The 22,766-nt window shown below is 37.0% G+C and overlaps 1 protein-coding gene across 1 annotated transcript in view; it reads left to right on the top strand.

The window, feature by feature from the left end:
* RASEF (RAS and EF-hand domain containing) overlaps window positions 1-22,766 on the top strand; it is a 36,051-nt gene that overhangs the window by 12,646 nt on the left and 639 nt on the right. Inside the window, exons 2-16 of the mRNA XM_072359975.1 lie at window positions 718-864; window positions 1,562-1,652; window positions 4,454-4,549; window positions 5,622-5,699; window positions 6,173-6,288; window positions 7,513-7,581; window positions 8,735-8,819; window positions 9,813-9,904; window positions 12,864-13,095; window positions 15,428-15,565; window positions 15,700-15,847; window positions 16,801-16,882; window positions 18,845-18,959; window positions 19,848-19,967; window positions 21,221-21,297. Of these exons, the coding sequence (XP_072216076.1) occupies window positions 718-864; window positions 1,562-1,652; window positions 4,454-4,549; window positions 5,622-5,699; window positions 6,173-6,288; window positions 7,513-7,581; window positions 8,735-8,819; window positions 9,813-9,904; window positions 12,864-13,095; window positions 15,428-15,565; window positions 15,700-15,847; window positions 16,801-16,882; window positions 18,845-18,959; window positions 19,848-19,967; window positions 21,221-21,297 (1,686 nt within the window). The remainder of the gene's footprint in view (window positions 1-717; window positions 865-1,561; window positions 1,653-4,453; window positions 4,550-5,621; window positions 5,700-6,172; window positions 6,289-7,512; window positions 7,582-8,734; window positions 8,820-9,812; window positions 9,905-12,863; window positions 13,096-15,427; window positions 15,566-15,699; window positions 15,848-16,800; window positions 16,883-18,844; window positions 18,960-19,847; window positions 19,968-21,220; window positions 21,298-22,766) is intronic.

Here is a 22,766-nt window from a genome sequence, read left to right on the forward strand (position 1 = left end):
GAATCACCGACATTGGAAAAGACCTACAAGATCATCCAGTACAATCATCAACCCATCACCAATAGTTCTCACTAAACCATGTCCCTCAGCACAACATCTAAACATTCCCTGAACTCCTCTAGGGTCAGTAACTCCACCACCTCCCTGGGCAGACCATTCCAGTGCCTTACAACTCTTTTAGAAAAGTAGTATTTCTTAACGTTCAGTTTTGCAGGTCATGTTTATTTATTTCCTTGTTATTGCAGGATTGTTCTCTGTTCAGTTTATTCCCTTTAGTGATGTCATGTTCTTCTTTTTTTTTTTTTTTTTTTAACTTAGGTAGTTGGTATTCTTATCCCCTTCCATTTCCTTTGTTATTCAGTTTCCTATAGCAGTAAACCTCTCCACAGTGTATAGTTTATTGTTATAGCCACCAGCAGTCTTGATTTACATTATAGTTTGCTCCAGTGGCACAGTCTTCTGTGTATCTCAAATATAAGTACAAAAAATTTACTTAAGCTAAAAAAGGTTTTTCTGCAGTAGCTATATTAAAGAAATGAAAGGGGTAAAAATAATTTAGAATAATTCAGATGTATCTTTGCTGTATATTCAAAGTCTGTACATGTTAAATTTAAAAAATGGGCAATAAAGAGGTACACTTCAATTTATAGCATTTTTCAAACCTCTACAGAGCATTGTTCCAAGTAAGTATGTTGAAAAAGGATCTGTCTCTTTCAGACAAGAGCAAGTCAGTGTTCTGTATCAGAACATACACCTAGTGGAACCAAGATTAATCCAGTCATACGAACATGTCATTCAGAACTTCATCCGAGAGATCAAACTTCAAAGCACAGAGATGGAAACCTTGGCCATCGCAGTGAAAAGGTACAGTGAGCTTTACTTCTAGTTCATTTATGCAGTTACTTTTCTCTCTATTCTACCTTGTTGGGTTAAACTACTATTGGTTAGTGCCAAAATATGCCGAACAGAATTTTCATAAACAGAGTTCAGAAGTTGTTTACATGCACACACTTTTGTGTAAACGTTCCCTGTTGAAGTTCTGGGTACGTCCTGTCCTTGTTCTTACATCTAATTACTTAATCTAATGCATTTTGACCACTCTTCACATCTGTAACTGTGTGGTTTAGCACCCACTCCCATTACAATTTCATTTTAAAAGACAGTTTTGCTTCTCCAGCTTCAAGGAGATTAGCTCAGGACAGTATAGATAGTGCAAGTTGCTGTCATTATTGTCTAGAAGCCTTGTCATAGGAAAACCAGAGGGTCCTTTTTTCCTTGTAATTTAAATTTCAATATGAGGTATCTTTCACACTAATAATCTGCCATCTGCTGTAATTTAAAATCTAATTTGCATGTATTTTCAAATTGATTTGTGATTTTTGGTTCCCAACCACATCGGTTTCAAGGTCTGGTCACTGTTAAACGCTGTTTAAAATTGTTTCTATTGTTAAAGATTTTTTCTATGTTTGTCTATCTAATTCATTTCAGCAAATGTACTTCACACAATTTTCTGTCAAGACACAGGACAATTTCTAAAACGATATTTACTTTTAAACTTTAGAGCTCAGGATAAAGCAACAGTTCAGCTCAGTGAGCTGGAGGAAGAGATGGAACAACGGATACAGGCTGCAGAGCAAAAAGTTAAAAAGGAAGTGAGTATTTTTTGTTTGCACAATTTCATTGTGACCAAACTCTCTGTGCGTTTATACAGGATTAATGGCCAGGTGAATCTTCATTGCTGCCAGGCTGACTCAAAGGCACTGTAAACAGAGCCTGGATGAAATGAAACCTCCTATGAGGTGGGAAATGTATTCTCTTAATGCTTACGCAAAGGGGAATGGCTGCTCAGATGTAATAAAGAAAGAAAAAGAAACAAAACTCTTTTGTAAGAAAATTTTCATGCAAAGGAGTTTATTTCTGAGAACAGTATCAGTAACTGATTAGAAAAAATTGGCATTCACCAGGAGATGATGGAATCTACTTCTAATAATGCAAGAATTTAAGTAATTAATGCTCAGATCATTTATTCTTCATCTTTACATCCAATTGAAGCAGTAATCTTTCCCCTGCTGGTGCATTTTTATCCTGCAGTTTTAGTTTTGAGATTTCTTGAGGAGAGATGCTGTTTGTGATAGCAGAGTGTGAGGGCCTGGACCCCTCAGTTGATGGGGATGTCACTTGTTTCAGTGTGCACAGTTTTCAGATGTTGTTCCAGCTCACTTGCAGTCTTCATGCAAAGTACAAGAATCCTTTTCCCCTCTCATATTGAAAACTTGAGTAGAGCCACAAGTGTCTATCTAATTTTAAGAAGAAAGCAGTAAAAGAAAGTTGCTCTGTCTTGCCTGCTTCCTAATGAACTGTTCCTAAATTTATGTGGTATACCTAGCTTTGCACTGAGTGTAAGAGCAACAGTTCTTGCAAAGTATTCTAATGCAGATGAAAGAAATTCACATTAATTTGGTAGCAAAAACTACTGAACCTTTACTTATTTGGTATGTGTTCTTTCATGAAAGCATTTGCAAAATAGGAAGCAATGAAGTGCAGTCAGCCAGTGGGTCAATTTTAAATATCCCTTAGCCTTAGCAATTGAGCTGTGAAGAGAAATGGTGCTCTGGCAGATTTGCTTCAAATGTCTTGTTCTGTACAAAAGGAAACATTCCTACCATCAAAGTCTGTTTTTTTTTTTTTTTTTTTTCCTTGTAACAAAACACAAAGCATAAAAATGTTAAAGAACCCATTCCAGCAAAATAGCATATGTATATTTAACCAATTACAATAAAACTCTCAGAACAGAAAAGCTTATTATCCCCATAGAGAATATGCATTTTTGTTTAGAAAACATAGGCATTTGCTTTGGAAAATTTCTGTTCTGCATGAAGTGTTTAATCACTGGAAAAAGCCCTGTAAACCTTATTCCCTACTGTAAAAGGATGACCTGGATGCATGCACTTGTTCAGTCTGAGAACCTCTGCAATTAGATATGATCTTTACATAAAAGTCTGCTATCTATGATCTGCATATAGCTTGTTTTAGTTTCTAAAAAGGACCCTTGTGATGCAATAAAATGCCTTGTAGTTTGCAGTGCTTATGCTAGATCTAGTCTTTGGATTGAAATGCTAAAGAAATGGCAGGGCAGCTGTTTTTATCATTGTTAGTTTTCAGATTGTCACTGAGCTGAGATGGAGTTTTCACACCCAGATATCAAAGGTGGGCCGTGACTTGTTTCCTACGGTACTTTTCTCATTTTCACTCATGTACATTTTCTGTAGCTCATAGCACCTTGTACTCCACCTCCTAAAACGCCCTGAGAGTAAATGTAAGATATTTACTTTGTGGGATTGTGCTCAGCCGTTAATCTTACGGCCTGCACTCATGACCATTGTTTGTTAGAATGATCTCACGCCAGGGTGACACCTGCCTCTGCGTGATGGTATCTGCAGCATGAGCCTATCCCCTGTTTTATTTCCTCAGGGAAGCAAATAGTTACCAAACAGTACTTAAGAGTCTGATACAGGGACCAGCAGTCAGAGAATCCAGCTTAAGCTGATTACTTTGACTGATTATCATTTTAACACACGGATGTCAGCGTCTGACTGCATTCTGAGCAAAGTCCACACCTGCCATCTCTTGTTTGGAAGCACAGGCTGTCAGTCTGGCAGCACGTCTTGCCACTGCCATCTGTCTCCCTGTGCTGCGAACTATGCACCTCTGCATCCAGGAGTGTTAGGCAGAGCTGGGCGCGTGCTTTTCCTATCAGTCCTAAAGTCTTCTTTGTCCCAGTCCCATGTCTCTTTGTTTGAATTAAAATGATTTCCTCAATAGTGCAGTTGGTTTAAGATCAACTGCTGTGTGAAACACCCATGACTAAGGATGCTGCAATCAGCATGTCTTTTGCCAAACATGGTCCTGTAGTAATGAAATGTTTGCAAGCAAAAAATTGAAGTATTGAAGTAATTTGAAGAATTGAAGTAAATGAGTAACGAACCAACGGTGGTATAGTAATGCTGTTACTAGCATGTTGGATCCCATCTGTATATATATAAGATCATCTGTATATATATAAGATCATGTATATATATACATCTGTATATATAATAAGCACCTACCTACATGTAAAAATGAACACTGAACATTATCCTTTTGGCTTTGTTTAAGACATTTAAAATGTTAAGGGCAGGAGACTGATGGACTGACGTGAAAGCAAGCACTGAATTCAGGGCTGAACCCCTACCTTTTCTTTCTTCTCAATGTTTAGTTTCTGAGTATTTTATAAGTGGACTGCAATAGTAGAAACAGTGTCTGTGGATTTAAGGACAGGGTGGTTGACTTAATATGAAATTACACACATTAATCTACTGGGGAAAAACACATTTGCTTTCCACGCTGGTGGTTGTGTCTTTTACAAAACTTTTGAAATCTGTCTCCACATTTACTAAGAGAACAAATATTACAGGAGAAACGAAAAGCTGAAGAAGCACTAAATGAGTTGAAGCGCCAGTATGACACTGAAGTTGGGGATCTTCAGGTGACTATTAAAAAACTTAAAAAGGTAAGTGACTTGAACTCATGACTTGAATTTTTTTAGTTTAAGAGATGCTGACCTTATGAAGGGCCTTTCCCAAGACGGATATTCACAATGCGGCCATTTAAGTTTATGTGCATAGGTAAATGTCAACTTAAAATTAAGTTTTTTTTCATTTGTGTTGTAGTTCTGTGTTGTTGTATACATTTTGTATAGTTTACTGAAATACATAGTGAAGAGACCAGATAGATAGCCAGATTGTCTTGCTGAATAATTTTCTAGATTCTTGTATGTGATATGTTAGAAACATCTAGTACGTCGCCACTCATTGTAATGAAGAGAATTAGATGAAATGGGCAATAAAAATGCAGTATATTGAACTAATACAGTGTTTTTGTCAGTAAGCACATTTCTTTCAGATTTTAATTTTTGGGATAAGTTTGAGCTATAATTTTAAATAGACATTACTAGTGGTATTAGTTATTACTAGTCTAAATCTAATTCCAACCTGATTAATTCAAAGCCCAATTGAAGGATAACTTGACATCTTAGATATGAATACTGGTTTGGATTATTTTATAATCTAGGTTTAATTTTGTGATTAGTGTTTGCTGTAAACTGGACTAGAATTTTTATAACTATTGAAGATTTATTCTTATTTCATCACATTGAATTGAGCTTAGAAGATCACTGATATAAATGGAAATTTCTCATGAGAAACACAAAAACTTTTGATAAATACGCTGTACAGAATTGACATTAGATGGAGTAGTACATATATATACACATATTAATGTTAGTGAGGATACAGCTGTTACAGTCTTCTCAGTTGCTGGGTTTTGTGTTCCAAGTTGTATGTATTCAATACCAAATTCCAGAGTGCCAAGTAGAAATTAAGTATTTGTAATGTACAGACAACCAGAAGTTTTTGGAATAATTCTCCCTACTCATGAAGCTGGGAATACTATTGATTTTTAAATCTTTAATAGCTGTAACATGTTCTTTGGGTTGTTTGATATGATTTCCATTACATTTTATGTATTTTGAATGAGAATAATCAAGTATGTATGTTAACTGGGTGATTTTATAATCCTTTTAGGTTGAAGAGCAATCAAGAAATATAAATATCAGGGAAGATGTTATTGAACTGAAAAAGAGAATGCATGATATGTTGCTGGTATGAAGTGTTTATCATCAATACATTAATTAACTTCAGTTTTATTCTTCTTGCAATGCAGATTTTTTTATTTTTTATTTTTGTATTTAATACTATTCAATAAAAAATTAAATTAAATACATAATTTAACAAGTTAGAAAAGAGAGAAACTTCTAAGGTTATTGATAGCTGCATGAGGGTCTCTATCTTGGAAAAAAACAGTTCTATATAATGTTTTTGCACACTTAGGAACGGCTTAAAATGGCATAATCCCATTTTTGTGGGACTGTGAAACCCGGAAGTCAAATTTCAGTGAACCTTGCCTACTGGTTTGCTGACTTCTCTGATGTTTAATTCTCTTTTCTCATCTCTGCTGAACTTTCTAGAGTTTCATTTTCATGTATTATGTTGGTTTTTATTTAAGCATTGTGGTATGTCAGCATTTTATGGAGATGATTGTGACAACTAACATCTAATGTCTTTCTTTTATACAGGAAAATCAGAAACTTAAGAAAGACCTCTTAGAAGCACAAACAAATATTGCTTTTCTCCAGAGTGAGTTGGATAGCTTGAAAAGTGAATATGCAGATCAGACTTTGAACACAGAGAGGTAAATGCTTTTACTTGATTATCTTCACTGGGAAAAGAATTTTTTGTTTCATGTAGGTATAATGTATTAAGTCAGTAACTTATTCTCTAAAGTTGCCTTAGGTGGGTGAATGAATATATGACACCATGACTACTGTTCATTTCGCTTGTCAGATATCCGAAAGAACTAGTTCTGGATGTGATGCAAACACTCATAATTGTTCAAGGAAATCTAACAGGGACTTCAGTTAGGAGTACAAATCTTTTCCTCCATGGTTTTTGATCTGAAGAGTATCTCTATAAATATTAGCAAAAATAGTTTGAAAAGCTTTCCAGCTTTTCTCATCCATCTCAGCTAGTTTGTCTAGGGCAAGTAAGTGCTGCTTCTAGACATTCAGGTTGATTTAGAGGAATCTTTATGACAATGTTACTAAACTGTTGTCCTCATACAACATAAAAGGTATTTCAAGGGACAGTGAGTCCTCTTATTTGATTATTTCATTGATCATAGAATTATAGAATTGTTTGAGTTGGAAGGAACCATTGATGGCCATCTAGTCCAACTCCCCTGTACAGAACAGGGGCACCTACATCTAGACCAGGTTGCTTAGAGCCCCATCCAGCCTGACCTTGAAAATCTTCAGGGATGGTGCATCCACCACATTTCTGGGGCAAACTGTTCCACTGCTTCACCACTGTTGTCACAACAAACTTTTATTACATCCATTCTAAATTTCCCCTCCTTTAGTGTAAAACCATTTCCCCTTGTCCTATCACAACAGATGCTGTTAAAGAGTCTGCTCCTTCTTATAGCACCCATTTATACAGAAAGTCCCCTTTTTAGGTTTCTATCTCAGCTGAAACCATGACATTCTCTCAAACCAAGGCCTGCCGTGAGAAGACTGATGCAGCTGACTCTTAGCTTGCTGAACTCTGGCTGCTTACCCTCACCTCATGGGCCCATGGAATGCCCAAGGCCTGTTTGTCCAGTCCAGCCCAACCCAATGACTCCACCCCGCAACCCTCAACTTTACTTTTCATCAACCATTTTTGTTGAGATGTATTGGCAGAGATTAATGAAGTTAGAAAATTATTTTGTGTAAAAATGCTTTTTCTGTATTCTAGAAGTCAGAGATGTGTACCCTGAAAAGCTTAATTCAGAAATACCCTGAAAAAGTACACAACACAAAATAAAAAAAAGAATACTATATTAAATACAACTTCTTATATAACTTTTTTTTTGTAGAGACCTAGAAATGATTCGGGAGTACACTGAAGACAGAGATAATCTGGAAAGACAAATTGAAATACTTCAGTAAGTTCTCAGCTCTTCAGATGTATTTTTAACAAACATAGTCCCTATGTAGGCACAGGTAAACATTTCTATTGCTCTGCTATAGACTGGGATGAGATTTGGGAAAAAATACAAAGTACTAAAATGGCTTCAATTCTCATGGAAGGTAGCTTGCTTATCTATATAATTTCATCTTATATTTGTGTTCTGGATAATTGAGTCAGAATCTCAGAAGCATGGATTTGCCAAGGTTGGAAAAGACCTCCAATATCATCCAGTCCAACTGCCCATCTATCAGTAACAGGCTTTGGATTGTTAGAAAATGGCGTTTGTCTCAGCTGTGCTGTCTTACCAGTGTGACTGCAATGGAAGCAGTGGTTTCCTTTTGTTATGAAGCAGGAAACACAGCCCTTGGCATGACTTGGAAACATATGGGCAAATTATGGCTTTGCCATTAGAAGTCTTTAGAATGCATATTCTCAATAAAAGATGGAAAATAGGTTGGTGCAAAGGGACAAACCCACTGCTTGTGATGGGGCACCTGCACAGGGGCCAGGTACTGGTGCTGGTGGCTGAGTTCCTCACTGCCCAGCGCTCTAATGGCACAGAGCTAGTCCGTGTTACATCTGAGTTTTGTGTTTCTCTCTGATGTCTGTAAGTTTCTCTTTTCCTCAAACAAACAATCAATCAATCAAACAAACAAGCAACAACAACAACAACAACAACAAAAAAGGCACATGAGATTCCACTTATACAATTACATTTAGAAGGCTGAATTCATTTGGAATGGTATTAATTACCTTTCTGATTTTTCCTTTTTGCCAAACATAGTTGTGCAGCAGATGACTACTGTACAATCCAGTTTTAGCACCCTATCCATGATCTGCTTATGACTTCTAAAATCATACCAATTTTTTCTGCATTGCTATTTACAGGAAGACTTAGGAAGACTTTACTGTGCTTTTTTTATGTTCAGTCATTTCTTTCAGCAAAATTTCTTAACCAACAATAACACCTACTATTCATCTACAGTAGAATAAAATATTTTCTTTTTAAAATGCATATTTGCATATTTTTTCCAAATTTTATTTGCTTCATACTACATACTTATATTGTATAGTTTTAAAGTTTAATTTGTTATACTTTCATAAGTTAAGCTATATTTCCTTTTTAGATCAGCTAACAGAAAACTTCATGACAGCAATGATGGTTTAAGAACTGCACTTGAAAACAGTTTCAGCAAGTTCAACAGATCATTGGTATGTAACTATAATTTTGCTATGTTTTATGAGTAGCTGTAAGAAATAACATCCCAGATATAAGTTGGTATATATTCAATGAGTACTTGGAAAACTGTGCTACATTCAACGATCTTACTCTGGGATTTTATTTGTGTGGTTGGATTTCATTAGATTTAATGTGCAACCATAGGGCTTTTGCTCCAGCAAAGCTTTAGGTGCTTCAGAAAATACTGAGTTTATCACCAAATGTACCTGATGAGGTGAACAAATTAGCTGTTTCTTTCACAGAGAAGGAAATGTGTCAGATTTGTTTATGTGGGAGCTCTTTATCACTGAAAACATAGATTTTTAGAAAGCTACCTTCTTTTTAACAAGATCTGAACCTAACTTTGACTTTTGTCCAGGCAAGTCAGTGGGCTAACAACTAACAGAGGCTGTTGATAATAGCAATCTCACTCAGACCTTCTGGGCTTTTTTATGGGCTTTTGGGACCTTTTTGGAACTTTTCTGGTATTAGAAAGCCTTCTAGACTTTAAAACTATTAATTGGACAAGCTCCTGTAATGCGGAAAGTGTAAAAAACAATTTAGACAGAATAATGGTCCTAAAGTAAAAATACTGGACAGGAATATTGAAGACAGAATTTCCTTCTGACATGCCCCAAAACATACTCAAGGAAAGCAAATTCTGTCTCAGCTAATAACATTTCTTTTTCACACTAGTAGACAATGCATAATCAATGTAATAATCCTTTTGGAAATTTCATTTTCTTATAGTTGAATGTGGCCAGCAGGTCCAGGATTAAGGCAACAGTGGAACCTAAATGGTGTATGTAGTGTTCTTTAGACATCTAATTCTGTTTAAGGAATGAAGCTTATTTAAACATAAGTGGTTGAATATACATTAAAATGCACAGTAGTCATTCTGTTGATATACATTTTGATCATGATGAATATGATGCTTATATTATGCTCATCAAACTTATTATGCATTTATTATTCATCTATCACAGCGGTTAGCAAATACCTCACCAGGAAGTACTATGTCTAGGAGCAGTCCCAAATGTAGTGGTGGACAGTCTCCTCTGAACCCACGTTATGACAGGTAAGCCAGGTTTGCTTCTACTAAGTTGAAAAAGACTAGGTCATCAAAAATGTCTTAGGAGATCAAATATCGTCAAATAAAAGAGAAAGTAATTCTTCCTGATTTGGAAGAAATATGTAACCATAGCATAAGATCCACAGTATGGTGAATTCAATAGCAATGTTTTCAATGATATCAGGAAGTTCAGGAAAAATTTATTCAGTGGTAATGGTGAATTAACAGAGAATTCAGACAACCTCTTCCTGTTTTTGGTTTAATTCTCAATGTCCCCTCCTTCCTCTGATACCTGTGTAACAAATGTTACTGGTCAGAGTGTCCTTGGTTTCACACCTACTGAATCAAGGTCGTGGAATCATAGAATCATAGAATTGCTCAGGTTGGAAAAGACCTTCAAGATCATCAGCTCCAATCACAACCTAATATGGTAGAGTTACCATAACTCTTAATGACCCCCTGCTAAATTGTGTCCCTGAGCACCACATCCAGACAATTTTTGAACATGTCCAGGGATGGTGACTCAACCACCTCCCTGAGGAACCTATTCCAGTGCATAACCCTTTCTGTAAAGATTTTTTTCCTGATATCCAACCTAAACTTACCCTGGTGCAACTTGAGACCATTTCCCCTTGTCCTGTCACCAGTGAGAAGAGAGCAACCCCACTCTCGCTGCAAGCACTGCCCCTCCACCCCCCGTGGGGAGCTGCAGCCACCATCAGGCCTCCACTCAGCCTGCCCTGCTCTGTGGGCTGAACAGACCCAGAGACCTCAGCTGATCAGAATAACAGAATTGTAGGGTTTGGAAGGAACCTCTGGTGATCATCTAGTCCAAATGATATGATGCTAACTTAAATAAACCAATATGGAATAGGCATTTCCCTCCTTCCTGGTCAACCAAACTACACAGCTCCTCACACACCATGCCATTAGACCCTTCTCCATTTGGTCCCTCTCTAATAGCATCTTATGTTGTGACACCCAAAGCTGCACCCACTGCTGGAGGTGAAGCAACACAGGACAGAATAGAGTGAGACAACTGCTTCCCTCACCCAGCAGTGAGGGGTGCTGCAGAGTACAGTTGGCCCTTCTGGCTGCCAGAGTGCACTACTGGCTCACATTTAAGTTGTCACCAACCAGAACAACCAGGTCCCTTTTTGCAAGCCTGTTGTCCAGCCTGTCACCCCTGAGTCTGCATGTAGAACCAAGGCTGCTCCATTCCAGGTGCAGAACCAAGCACTTGCTCTTCTTCATGCAGATGATGACCAGCCTCAAATTTGCCTAGATCTTGGTGCAAGGCCTCTCTACCCCCAAGGCAGTCAACACTCCTCCCTGCTTAGTATCATCCACAAATTTACTTAATAGAACTTCCATATCTCTATTGGGATCAACAGTGAAAACATTAAAGAGAAATGGCCTTAAAATGGAGCCCTGCAGAATCTCATTGGTGACAAGCAGGGCAAGCCTCCCTTTGCCCAATACAGCTAAGTTTTGGTTGTCATGGGACATTCTTAAGGTCACATTGCCATGGCCTTATGATGTCATGAGCCACCTCCCTGCCAACTGCTATAAATGTGGGGACCCTGACAACAGAACACTGACTTGTGGCTGGGAAGAACAGACTTGAGTCTAGGAGCACCTTAGACTCCACTTTGGGAATGATCCTCCTCCACCAAAGAAGCTTCGGCTTCTAGAGAGCAGCAGCGAGCTTGAGCCACTGGAAGTAGACCCACTGGGGAGTGATGTTTAGCCCCTGGTGGTAGACCTATCTCCAGAGGATGAACCAATGGAGGTGGATCCACCTCAGTCAGGCCCAGGCAACCACTATAGCATTATGCTTGCCCAGAGACATTGCTGTAGCCATTGGCATTGCAGCAGGGGCTCTTGATTTCCATCTTGGCACTGACGAGTCACCATTCGCCAGAGAGACCCTGGGCCAGCTGCTGTACTCTAGAACCCCTTCTTACCCATCCTCTATTCTCCTCTTTCCCCAAGACCTCTCAGTTTAGTGATGTCTTTCTACTTTAGAAAACAGCTTATGTGGAAGGAATAAAACTTAATAGGCATCATTAGGCATGTTATTAGATGTGATTTAGTAGTTTCAAAAGACAAAATGAGATATGAATGTCTCAAAATCTGCTAATTTTCAATAGTTTGTCACCTGATCATCATTATGAAATACTGATTTGGATTCAAACATTATAAGCAATTTACATTAGTAAGTACTTTTTTCTTCTTTAGCTTTACAGTGCATCTAGATCTAACTTGCTTGAAATGCATTTGAAATTCCTAGTACTGAATCCCTGCTTCAGAGAGGCTGAAAATTCACTAATAAAGGCTTTTATTTCAGTGAATCCTTAATAAGCTTGACTTTGTTGAAGGGTGCACCCTTCATTTGTTTTTCACTGATTTGCTATAGGCTAGCAGATAAGTGAATACAAAGAGTACGAACACTGTGATATTCCAAACAAATATAGCGCATGTTCCTTTCATTATTCATTAGCCTGCAAAGATTGAAATTAGACAGTTCTGCATGTTATTGTGTGGTAAAGCGAACTCCTTAACAACCCTATATGTTGGATCTTCTGTGGTGTGCACTGGAAGCTCCCAGCCCCTCTCGCAGCAGTCTTTATGGACTGCTGTTGATATTGTCTATTGTAGCAGTGAAGTGCTTCACGTGTGTTTCCATAGGACAAAGCGAAATGGATTCTTTTTGGCATGTAAATAAACAAACACTCTTAAGAGATTTATGCATTGTTTGTAATCTGAGCACTCAAGAACTGTTCTTTAAAAAAAATTATAAATGCAAAATAATATAGTACCATATGTGTTAAATGTTATGGTTAGCATTTGTAGGTATGCAGCATTCTAGAATGATATAGATTTTGTTGGAAGAAAACCCCAAAAAATTGTGAACTAAATCTATTTATTCTGTTGTTCTTGTTTTTCAATACTTGCTTTTTAGGTCATCTCCATCTTGTGTGGATGAAGATTACTATTCTTTAGCTCTTTGTGACCCCATGCAAAGAATAAACAGTGAAGTTGACAGCTTACCTGAGAGCTGTTTTGACAGTGGTTTGTCTACCCTGAGAGATTCAAATGAATACGATTCAGAGGTGGAATACAGGCATCCAAGAACTTTTCAAAGACCACAATGTATGCAAGAGAACTATGGTGGTGATGCTTCTGATATAGATGTGAGTACCAGACTTAACTGCCCCTCTAGGAATCACATTTGGTAGGAGGCAAGAATGAGGCGGATCTTTGCCAATTGACCATATAGAACTGAGTATGTGGATTATTATGTACTTAAGCAAAATCAAAGGTTGACTTTTGTAACATTCTTAAATAGTTACTCCTTTAAAGAAAAATGTATTAGGAAATATTACTTCTCAGAAAGGGTGGTCAGGCACTGGAATGGACTGCCCAGTGAGGTGGTGAAGTCACTGACCCTGGGGGTGTTCAAGGAACGACTGGATATTTTGTTGAGGGACATGGTTTAGTGGGAGCTATTAGTTATAGGTGAATGGTTGGACTGAATGAACTTTTAGGTCTATTCTAACCTTGGTGATTCTATGATTCTATGTATGTTTCGATTTATTTTGGTATTTTTAAGTATATTTAATATTTTTGAAGATTGCTGAACAGTTCAAAAGAGGAGCTCTTTTTCTAATGACTTAAAAGCAGGTACTATAAAAGTATATAAAAATAGATTTTGGTTCAGTTTTTTGTGCTATGCTACAGCACTGAATTAAAAAATCACGTATACAAGAGCTTGATATTAACAGCGCTGGGAGTAATGTCTTGTAGGGAAACACTTTTCTTTTTTGTTTAACAACCTTTGAAGTTACTGTTTTTTTTCTTTTTTTTTTTTCTTTTTTTTTTTTCCTTTTGGTTTGTTTGTTTGTTTTGTTTTTTTCCCACTTATTTTTAAAGTTGAAGTTTTCCCTATGGAAATTTTCTTTACTTGGAAACTTTCAGTAAAGCATGTGTCCCAAACAGCCAACACATTTAAGAACAGAATGTAGGCTGTAATAGACAGCAAATGTTTTAGTAGTGTTTGGTACCACAGAATCATAGAATGGCTTAGGTCAGGGACTTCAGAGATCACCGAGTTCCATCAGGCTGCCCAGAAACCAGTCAAGAGTGACCTTGAACACCTCCAGGGCAGGGTCATCCATGATTTCTTTGTGCAGGTTGTTCCAGTGTCTCACCACCTTTTCTCTGAGTGAAGAATTTCTTCATAACATCTAACATAAACTTCCCCTTTTTCTGTTTAAATCTCTCCCCCCTGTCCTATCACTATATACCTGTGTGAAATATTGGTCCCCCTCCTGTTTCTAAGCTGCTCTTGTACTGGAGAATTGCACTGAGATCTCCCCAGTCTACTCTTCTCCGTGTGAAACAATCCCAGTTCCCTCAGCCTTTCATAGTAGAGGTCAGCCTCTGACTATCTTTGTGGCCCTCCTCTGGACCTGCTCCAACAGCTCCACATCCTTCCTGTGCTGGGAGCCCCAGTCCTGGACACAGTACTCCAGATGAGCCTCACAAGGACAGAACAGAAGTGGACAGTCACCTCCCTCTCCCTGTTGGCCACTGTTCTTTTGATGCAGCTCAGGATATCATTGGCCTTCCAATCTGCAAGTACACACTGCTTGCACATCTTAAGTTTTTCATCTACCAGGACCGCTAAGTCCTTCCTGGCAGAGCTGCTATCAAAGAATTCATGTCTAGCTCTGTACTTGTATCTAGGATTGCCCTGACTCTTGCACTTAGCTTTATTGATTAGATTCTTGTGGGCCCACTTTTCAAACCTGCCTATGTCCCTCTGGATGGCATCTCCTCTTTCTGTTATATTGTCTGCAACACTCATCTTTGTGTCATCAGCAAAATTACTGGGTGTACACAATCTCATGGTCTAAGTCATTGATAAAAATCTTGAAGATCACTTGTCCCAAGATAGAACCCTGAGGGGGCACTGCTTGTGACTGGTTTCCATCTGGCTGTAGAGCAATTGATAACTGCTCTGCCTAAAAGCATCTATCCAATTATTTTTCCACTTAGTAGTTCACCCTTCAAATCCACCTTTCTCCAATTTAGAGATAAGGACTTGATGTAGAACCATGTCAAAGGACTTGCACAAGTTCAGGTAGTCTGCGTCTGTTGCTTTTCCTTTGTTCACCAATGCCATCACTCTGCTGCAGAAGACCAAAGAAGTTCATAGAACCAAGAAGTTAATGTTCTTCAGAATTTGCTATTGTTTTCACTGTGAAAAATAGAACATGTAGAAGAATACTGAATAATGAGTGTTATTTATTTGGTTTAGAGAGTATGTCACTTAAGGCAGCTGTTTAGATTTCACAGAGAAGAAGAGAAAAATCACAGTTTCAACCGGAACTGTATAGTTGAGTTAGGTTCATTATTTAATCCAAACTATTAAAAACAAAGGTTTCAATCAGTTTTAGCTGTGCCATTGAAGCAGAAAGCATATTTTTGTAACAAACTTAATATATTGACTTATACTTTCAGGTTCCTGAGATCAGGGATGAAGAAGCATACAGTCCTGATAACAGCAGTACAATATTAGATTGGAAATCCTCAAGACCAGTAAGTCGAAGCAGCTCAGTAGCTTCAACAAGGAAATACGTATATGCTCTTACTCCTCAGGTAACCAGTTCTCTAGGGAAAAACAAAACAGAAGAACAAACAAGCAAACAAAAAATGAACTGTATTTTAATTAGTTTTATATGAGATAAATCAGTTTTTGTTTTTGTTTTTTTCTCTTTTTTCCTTTTTTTTAGTCAGATGCAACAGATTGTACTCCAAAATACCCAAGTTCAGAGAAGGCTTACAAGATCATTCTTGCTGGAGATGCAGCGGTTGGGAAATCTAGTTTCCTTATGAGACTTTGCAAGAATGAATTTAGAGGCAATACCAGTGCAACCCTCGGTACAGTTGTTGTTCTTATTAAATATGAATATTACTGTTGTTATTCAGAGGTAGAGGATGAAAAGATTACCCACTGTGATTGCTAGGTTTTTCTGAATATGCCTGCAGTCTTTAGGTGGCAAGCGCTAATTGAGCATTAAAGCATAGAACTAACCAGTATTTGGAATGGATAATAGGAATTATAGAAATAGGTAATAGGAATAATAGAAATTGAACTCACTCTGATCTAGTTGTTCTTTGTGAAGCTCAAAGTCTGTTGCTGAACAAATCAGAGTACCAATAAGGGGAGCTACAGTGCAATGAACTTAAAATTTATGTCCAGACTTTTTCACAGTTTTTCTGGCCATCTGGTCTTCTCATTCTTTTGTCTTGCACAGTATCCTTTAATGTCTCTTGTGTTGTTTCTTTATCTCAATTTCTTTAAAGTGTTATTGGGGTGGGAAGGATTTCTGACTGACTTATTGTGTATATTGCTCTAGCTGCCAAATGACAAACTTCACTTACTGTTTCCAAAGACTGAATTTTTGCTTTCCAAAGTCACATGTATTTCTTTTATTGGCTCGCACTTAGGATTTTTGCTATATTTTTGTTATAATTTATTTTTCCTTTTGCTGGGATTTGAAATAACATCTGTCTTATAAAACATTTTCACCTATAGAAGTGTTTTGCAAAATGAAGCAGTGATATTTGTTGATCATAATGCTAAATTTTTATCAATGTTTCTGGGAAAATATCTGGTTCAAATATTCCCTTAAATGATTTTCAAAAGACAAATATGTGTTTTCATATTCAGGGGATTACTGCAGCACTATTTGAGTGAATCTATTTAGTACAAGCAATGTAGTTTGAGAAAACTGCTTTATCTTTGTATATGCAGCATAACATTTAACTTTCTGTGGATTTTTTAAGGTGATTAATGTTTTTCTTAGACAATATAAAATTATTCTTTTCAGGTGTGGATTTTCAAATGAAAAGGTTAATTGTTGATGGAGAACCTACAGTACTACAACTGTGGGACACAGCTGGGCAGGAGAGGTTAGTGACTACCTACAACTTAAGTCATTTCAGTGTTTTGGGTTTTTTCTAAATTAAATTTGGATTTTTTTATCTAGATGAAAAAAAGTCCAATAAATACTACGTGTAGCAATTGTAAATAAGTCATTATGACCATATGTAGATGTCTGTAGGAAGATGTAACTGTGCGCAGCTGAGAATCTGAGGCAAGTGGAATAGTTATTTGTTAGTTTTGGTGATGCCTCAGAGAGAACTATTAATGTTCAACTCAGCATTAATTAATTACATTTGTCTGTCCGTCTCAAGCAATACAAAAAAAAAAAAAAAAAAAAAAAAAAAAAAAGGAGTAGTTGTAAACTATTCTTTCCATTTTTATCCTGTCTTTGTTCTTACAGATCTGCATTTCAGACAGGTTTATAGGTTTATACTTGAGATACTCTTTACTTATATTTTTCTTGAAATTCCTGATCATGATTCGATTGAATTTAATATATGAAAAATCTTTCTTCTTCTGGAGACTCAAAAATGTACAGGAGAACTGTACAGATTACTAAGTATACAACTGAAGTTCTTTGATTTTGTATGTAGAATTTTCTCAAAGTCCTATGTCACTTACTTGCAGAGTCATAACTTTACTGACATCTTGTAGAGTTAATTATGAATCTTGCTGGTCACAGAATCATAGAATCATGAAAGTTGAATCTTTCCATAGAGTTGGACTCTATGATCCAATGAGTCCAACTGTCCACATATCTCCAATATTTTCCATTAAACCATGTCCCTCAGTGCAATATCCAAATATTTCTTGAATACCTCCTGGGTCAGTGACTCTACCACCTCCCTGACTGGCCATTCCAGTGCCTGACCACTCTCAGAGAAGAAGTACTTCTTAACATCCAACCTGAACCACCTCTGGTGTAACTTTAGGCCATTCCCTCTAGTGCTGTGGCTAGTTACATGGGAGACGAGGTCAACACCCACCTCACTACAGCCTCCCTTCAGGTAGTTGTAGAGGGCAATAAGATCACCCCTGAGTCTCCTCTTCTACAGACTAAATAATCCCATCTCCCTGAGCTGCTCCTTATAAGGCCTGTGCTCCAGACTCTTCACTGGTCTCATTGCCCTTTGAACATGCTCCAGGGCCTCAGTGTCCTACTGAAGTGAGGGACCCAAAACTGGACACAGTACTCGAGGTGCAACCTCACCAGTATGGAGGGATGATCACCTCCCTGTTCCTGATGGCAGCGCTAGTTCTGATACAAGCCAGGATGCCATTGGCCTTCTTGGCAACCTGGGCACACTGTTGAATTGTGTTTAGCTGAGAGTCAATAGACTCTTGGGTCCATTTCCTCTACATGGTCTTCCAGCCACTCTGCCCCAAGCCTGTAACGTTGCCTGGGGTTGTTGTGGTTAAAGTGCAGGACCTGCACTTGATCTTGTTGAACTTGATTCCACTGGCCTCAGTCCAGCAATCCAATCTGGCCAGATCCCTCTGCAGGGCCTTCCTAACCAGGGCAGATCAGCACTTCCTGCTAACTTGGTGTCATCTGCGAACTTACTGAGGGTGTACTCAGTGCCCTCATTCAGGTCATCAATAAAAACACTGATCAGGACAAGTCCAAGTCAGTTTTATCTATTCAGTGGCAAAGCTCTGTACTGTCTGTGTATATTTACTTTTGCTTAGAAGAGTGTTTATGTGACATAGGAAACTGAAGACAGTCATTCTCCTCCCACATAATAAGTTTGTGAAGAATATTGCAATTAGTAATATAATTACCTAGTTGTTGTACAGTTCCTTAGTAGACTGTGCTGTTAAGAGAAAATATGATTATAACTGATGTATTCATTCCTGGAGTTAATTCCTGGAAGTTTGTTGCTTCATATTTTTTTTTTTTTTCCAAACGTAGCTGAGTAATCCACTCTGCTACAGTCTGCAGTGTAACTCCTTAGTCTTACACAAGTCTTTTTTTTTTTTCCTGAAAGATTCCGTAGTATTGCTAAATCATACTTCAGAAGAGCAGATGGTGTCTTACTCTTATATGATGTATCATGTGAAAAAAGCTTTCTTAATGTGCGAGAATGGATTGATATGATTGGGGTAAGTACCTTAAATACCTACAAATTTTAAACTGTCGCTCTAATGTCGGACTATCTGAAGAGAGATAGTATGGAAAGCTTATTCATTGCTTTAGAATTCCAGACAACTTTTAGATTGTTTTGTTTAATAGGTAAAACTTGAGTACCTCAGAAATTAGCCAAACTGTAGTCTCTTGTGTAAGTTCAAACTAAATGGAAGTTCTAATGGTATTAAAGAATATTATTATATGCTTAGTGTAAAAATAAATATGTTTCTTATATGAAAGATTATCACTGTTCCCATTTACTTCCTTTTGGAAGAAACATGAGAGCCCATTTCAGATACCTTTCTGTGGATGGCTTAACTATTCCTTGGAGCTTCTGCATTTTAAATCAATATATTCTGTAAACTAGCTATTTCAGTATTTCTATCTGCTACTACTTGCTTATTTTAACACAAATTTGAATTTGATGAAAAATACTTTTCTAGTGTACCACAGTTGTTTAATTGGAGGGAAAATGTAAGCAAAATTCCTCTTCTTAAGACAGGTTTTTTTTTTTTTTTTTTTTTTTTTTTTTTTTTTTTTTTTTTTTTTTTAATATTAAAACAGAAGCTGATCACTCTTCCCACAGTAGTTTTGTCATAAAGCATTTAGCTATAACTATTTCCCCTAGAATATTAAATTCATGCTTATGTAACTGGGTTTATGGGTCTGGATGCACATCTATGCAGGCTGATATTTAAACAGGCTTCCTGAAGTATGTACTCTTTCTGAACAGTTATGTAGCATATAAAATCATGTGTTTTCTGGTAGCGCATATGAATTTTTGTGGAAAGAAATGACATGATGCTAGTTAACTTTGTTTATTCTGAGAATTTTAGCAATAAGGAAACACAATTTCTTTACAGGATGCAACTCATGAGAATATTCCAATTATGATGGTAGGAAACAAAGCAGATCTTCGCCAAGCAGTTACAGAACAAGGGCAAAATTGTGTACCTACAAACTGTGGAGAAAAGCTGGCGATGGTAAGATCTATGACTATCTTTTCAACATAAAATGGTTTCAGGAACAGTCTGAAAACTGTGTGGATAACTTGTAAACAAATGTCATTTACTAGTCACATTCAGATCACAGAATCACAGAATCATCAAGGTTGGAAAAGACCTAGAAGATCATCTAGTCCAACCATTACCAATACTTCCCAGCTAAATCATATTCCTCAACGCAACATCCAAACGTTTCTTGAACACTCCCATGGTCAGTTACTCCACCACCTCCCTGGGCAGTGCATTCCAATGCCTGACTACCCTTTCTGAGAAGTAATACTTTCTAATGTCCAGCCTGAACCTCCCCTGGTGCAGCTTGAAACCATTCCCTCTAGTTCTATCACTGTCTACACGAGAGAAGAGTCTGACTCCCAGCTCACCACAGCCTCCCTTCAGGAAGTTATAGAGAGCTATAAGGTCTCCCCTGAGCCTCCTCTTCTCCAGGCTGAACAGTCCCAGTTCCCTCAGCCGCTCCTCATAATGCCTGTGCTCCAGACCCCTCACCAGCTGCATAGTCCTCCTATGAATGCGTTCCAGGGCCTCAAATTCTTGCAGTGAGGGGATCTCAGATCTAGTTACTAGGATTCACGAGCAATTTTCATGAAAGCTTTATCTATTTTGATGATCCTTGCTGAGCTAAATTTTGCCTCAGTGCAGCTGAGCTGAACTTTTTTATTTTCTGGGATATTATTTCCAGCCTTCATGTTTCTAAGGTGAGTGGACTAGGAGACAAAGTTTTTTCACCTCTAGTAAGAAATAGAGTTTTGCAAGTGAAATGAATCACACCAGTAGGTGGATGAGAATCTTAGCCTAGCTTGAATTATATAATATGTTGAATTCTAAGGACCCACAAGGATTATCAAATCCATCTCCTGTCTTCACATAGAGTAATCAAAAATTCAAACTGTATTTCTGAGGACACTGTCCAAATTCTTCTAGAACTCTGGCAGGATTGGTGCTGTGACCACTGTAAAGCAGTCTTTATATATTTACTGAATAGATACTAATGTAACTAAAAATTGCTGTTACAGTAAAAATTACATTTAAAAAGAAATTTGTTTTTTCTTTACTGAAGTGAATATATTGGAGAATGAGGAATACCAGAGGATATCCTGTTCATTTAAATGCATCATGCCTTCCATTACTGAGGAAATCATTTTTAATTAAATATACATATCCAAATCAGATCAATTTCAGATGAGTTGGCTCAATGTCTTAATTTTTGCTCACAGACTTATAATGCTTTATTCTGTGAAACAAGTGCTAAAGATGGATCTAATGTTGTAGAAGCAGTTCTTCATCTTGCTCGGTAAGTAGTCATTTTTCTATTTTCTAAAAAGCACAGCTGACTATATTTTATAAAATGGACATTATATCTAAACTTATGTACAAAGACATGCATGTACATATTTAAAATTTTCCCAACATCAATTTCATCAAATGAAATTAGAAAAGCAATGTCATATTGAATCTTTATAGAGAAATGTGAGGCAGGTTTTATTCCTGGTATAGGCAAGGGTTTTGCTTACTGATGTTACACGGTTGTCTTATTCATTGATATTTAATTTAGAGCTTAGTTATAGACCTAACAATTTAAAGCTTGGTTGGTGAATGAATACTATGTTTTAATGGTGCAAGGCTTTACGTTCTTAATTCTTTCATATACATAGATCAATTTCTAATGCTTACAAATATTCATTTAATCAACTCTTAATTCTACCATACCTATTAATACGTATTCGGTTTTATACCTGATCATTCTAATATCACATGCTTTCTTTAATGTCACTTTCTCTAAGTCATTTGAAAGACAGAACTCTGCAATTCATCCATTTAGCAATGTGGTATTTCTGTGAAGAACTGTGAACAAAACATTATGCTTTTACAACTTTTCCAAACTGTTCTGTGCTGCAGTATTTTGAAAGGCTGGCAGTAAGAAATTCTGAAGCTCAGATTTTTCAGTTTTAGTCATCAAACTCAAGGCTACAATTAACAATTAGATTTTGTTTTTTGACTTAGCTCATGCAGTAATCAAACTTCATGACATCTGGTCAGTATTTGTATATTCAGTGTTAAAACATGGCCCAAATAAAAATGCTGGCTTTTTGGAGAGCATCATTGCTTCTTCACATTTGATTTTCAAGAACGCATGTACTTTGAGAAAAAAGCTCTACTGGAGATGCTGCAAGAGCACAGGTGTTTCATGGTTCTGTTAGCATCAACATTAACTGCTGATTTAAATGACACATTTCCGGGAACTTGTGACTTATAAAATTAGAGAACATACTTAACGTAGTTACATAATGCTAATCACAGTTGGAAAATTCTCACTAATATTTAAACATGGTAGATTTGTTTAACTGCCTCAAGGATAAAAATGTCTTGGCAGTTGTAGCTTTTCTTTTCAGAAACTTCAAATTTTTTTTTCCTTTGATAGGCTCATAGTTCCTTAAATGCTCTGGACATTACCTAGAGCCTTGGTCTGGAATGGTTGGTTGAAATTTCTTGAGTTTAGTAATACTTATTCTGAGAAAGAAAATTTTAGTTTGGAATTTAATATATATATATGTATATTTATATATTTATATATATATAAAACCATATCATTAGAGTGGGTAGTCCTCCAGACTAACCTATTACTTCTCTGTGGGATTCCTTTCTCCTATTGTTTGTTTTGTTGAATAATATGATGCTTTAAATTTAAATTTGTCCCAGCTTCATGAATTTATTCTACTGATACAAGGAGGACATAAATTATGTATGTGTGTATGTATATAA

The sequence above is a fragment of the Excalfactoria chinensis genome, chromosome Z (assembly GCF_039878825.1).
Source record: "Excalfactoria chinensis isolate bCotChi1 chromosome Z, bCotChi1.hap2, whole genome shotgun sequence".
Taxonomy (NCBI): Eukaryota; Metazoa; Chordata; class Aves; order Galliformes; family Phasianidae; genus Excalfactoria; species Excalfactoria chinensis.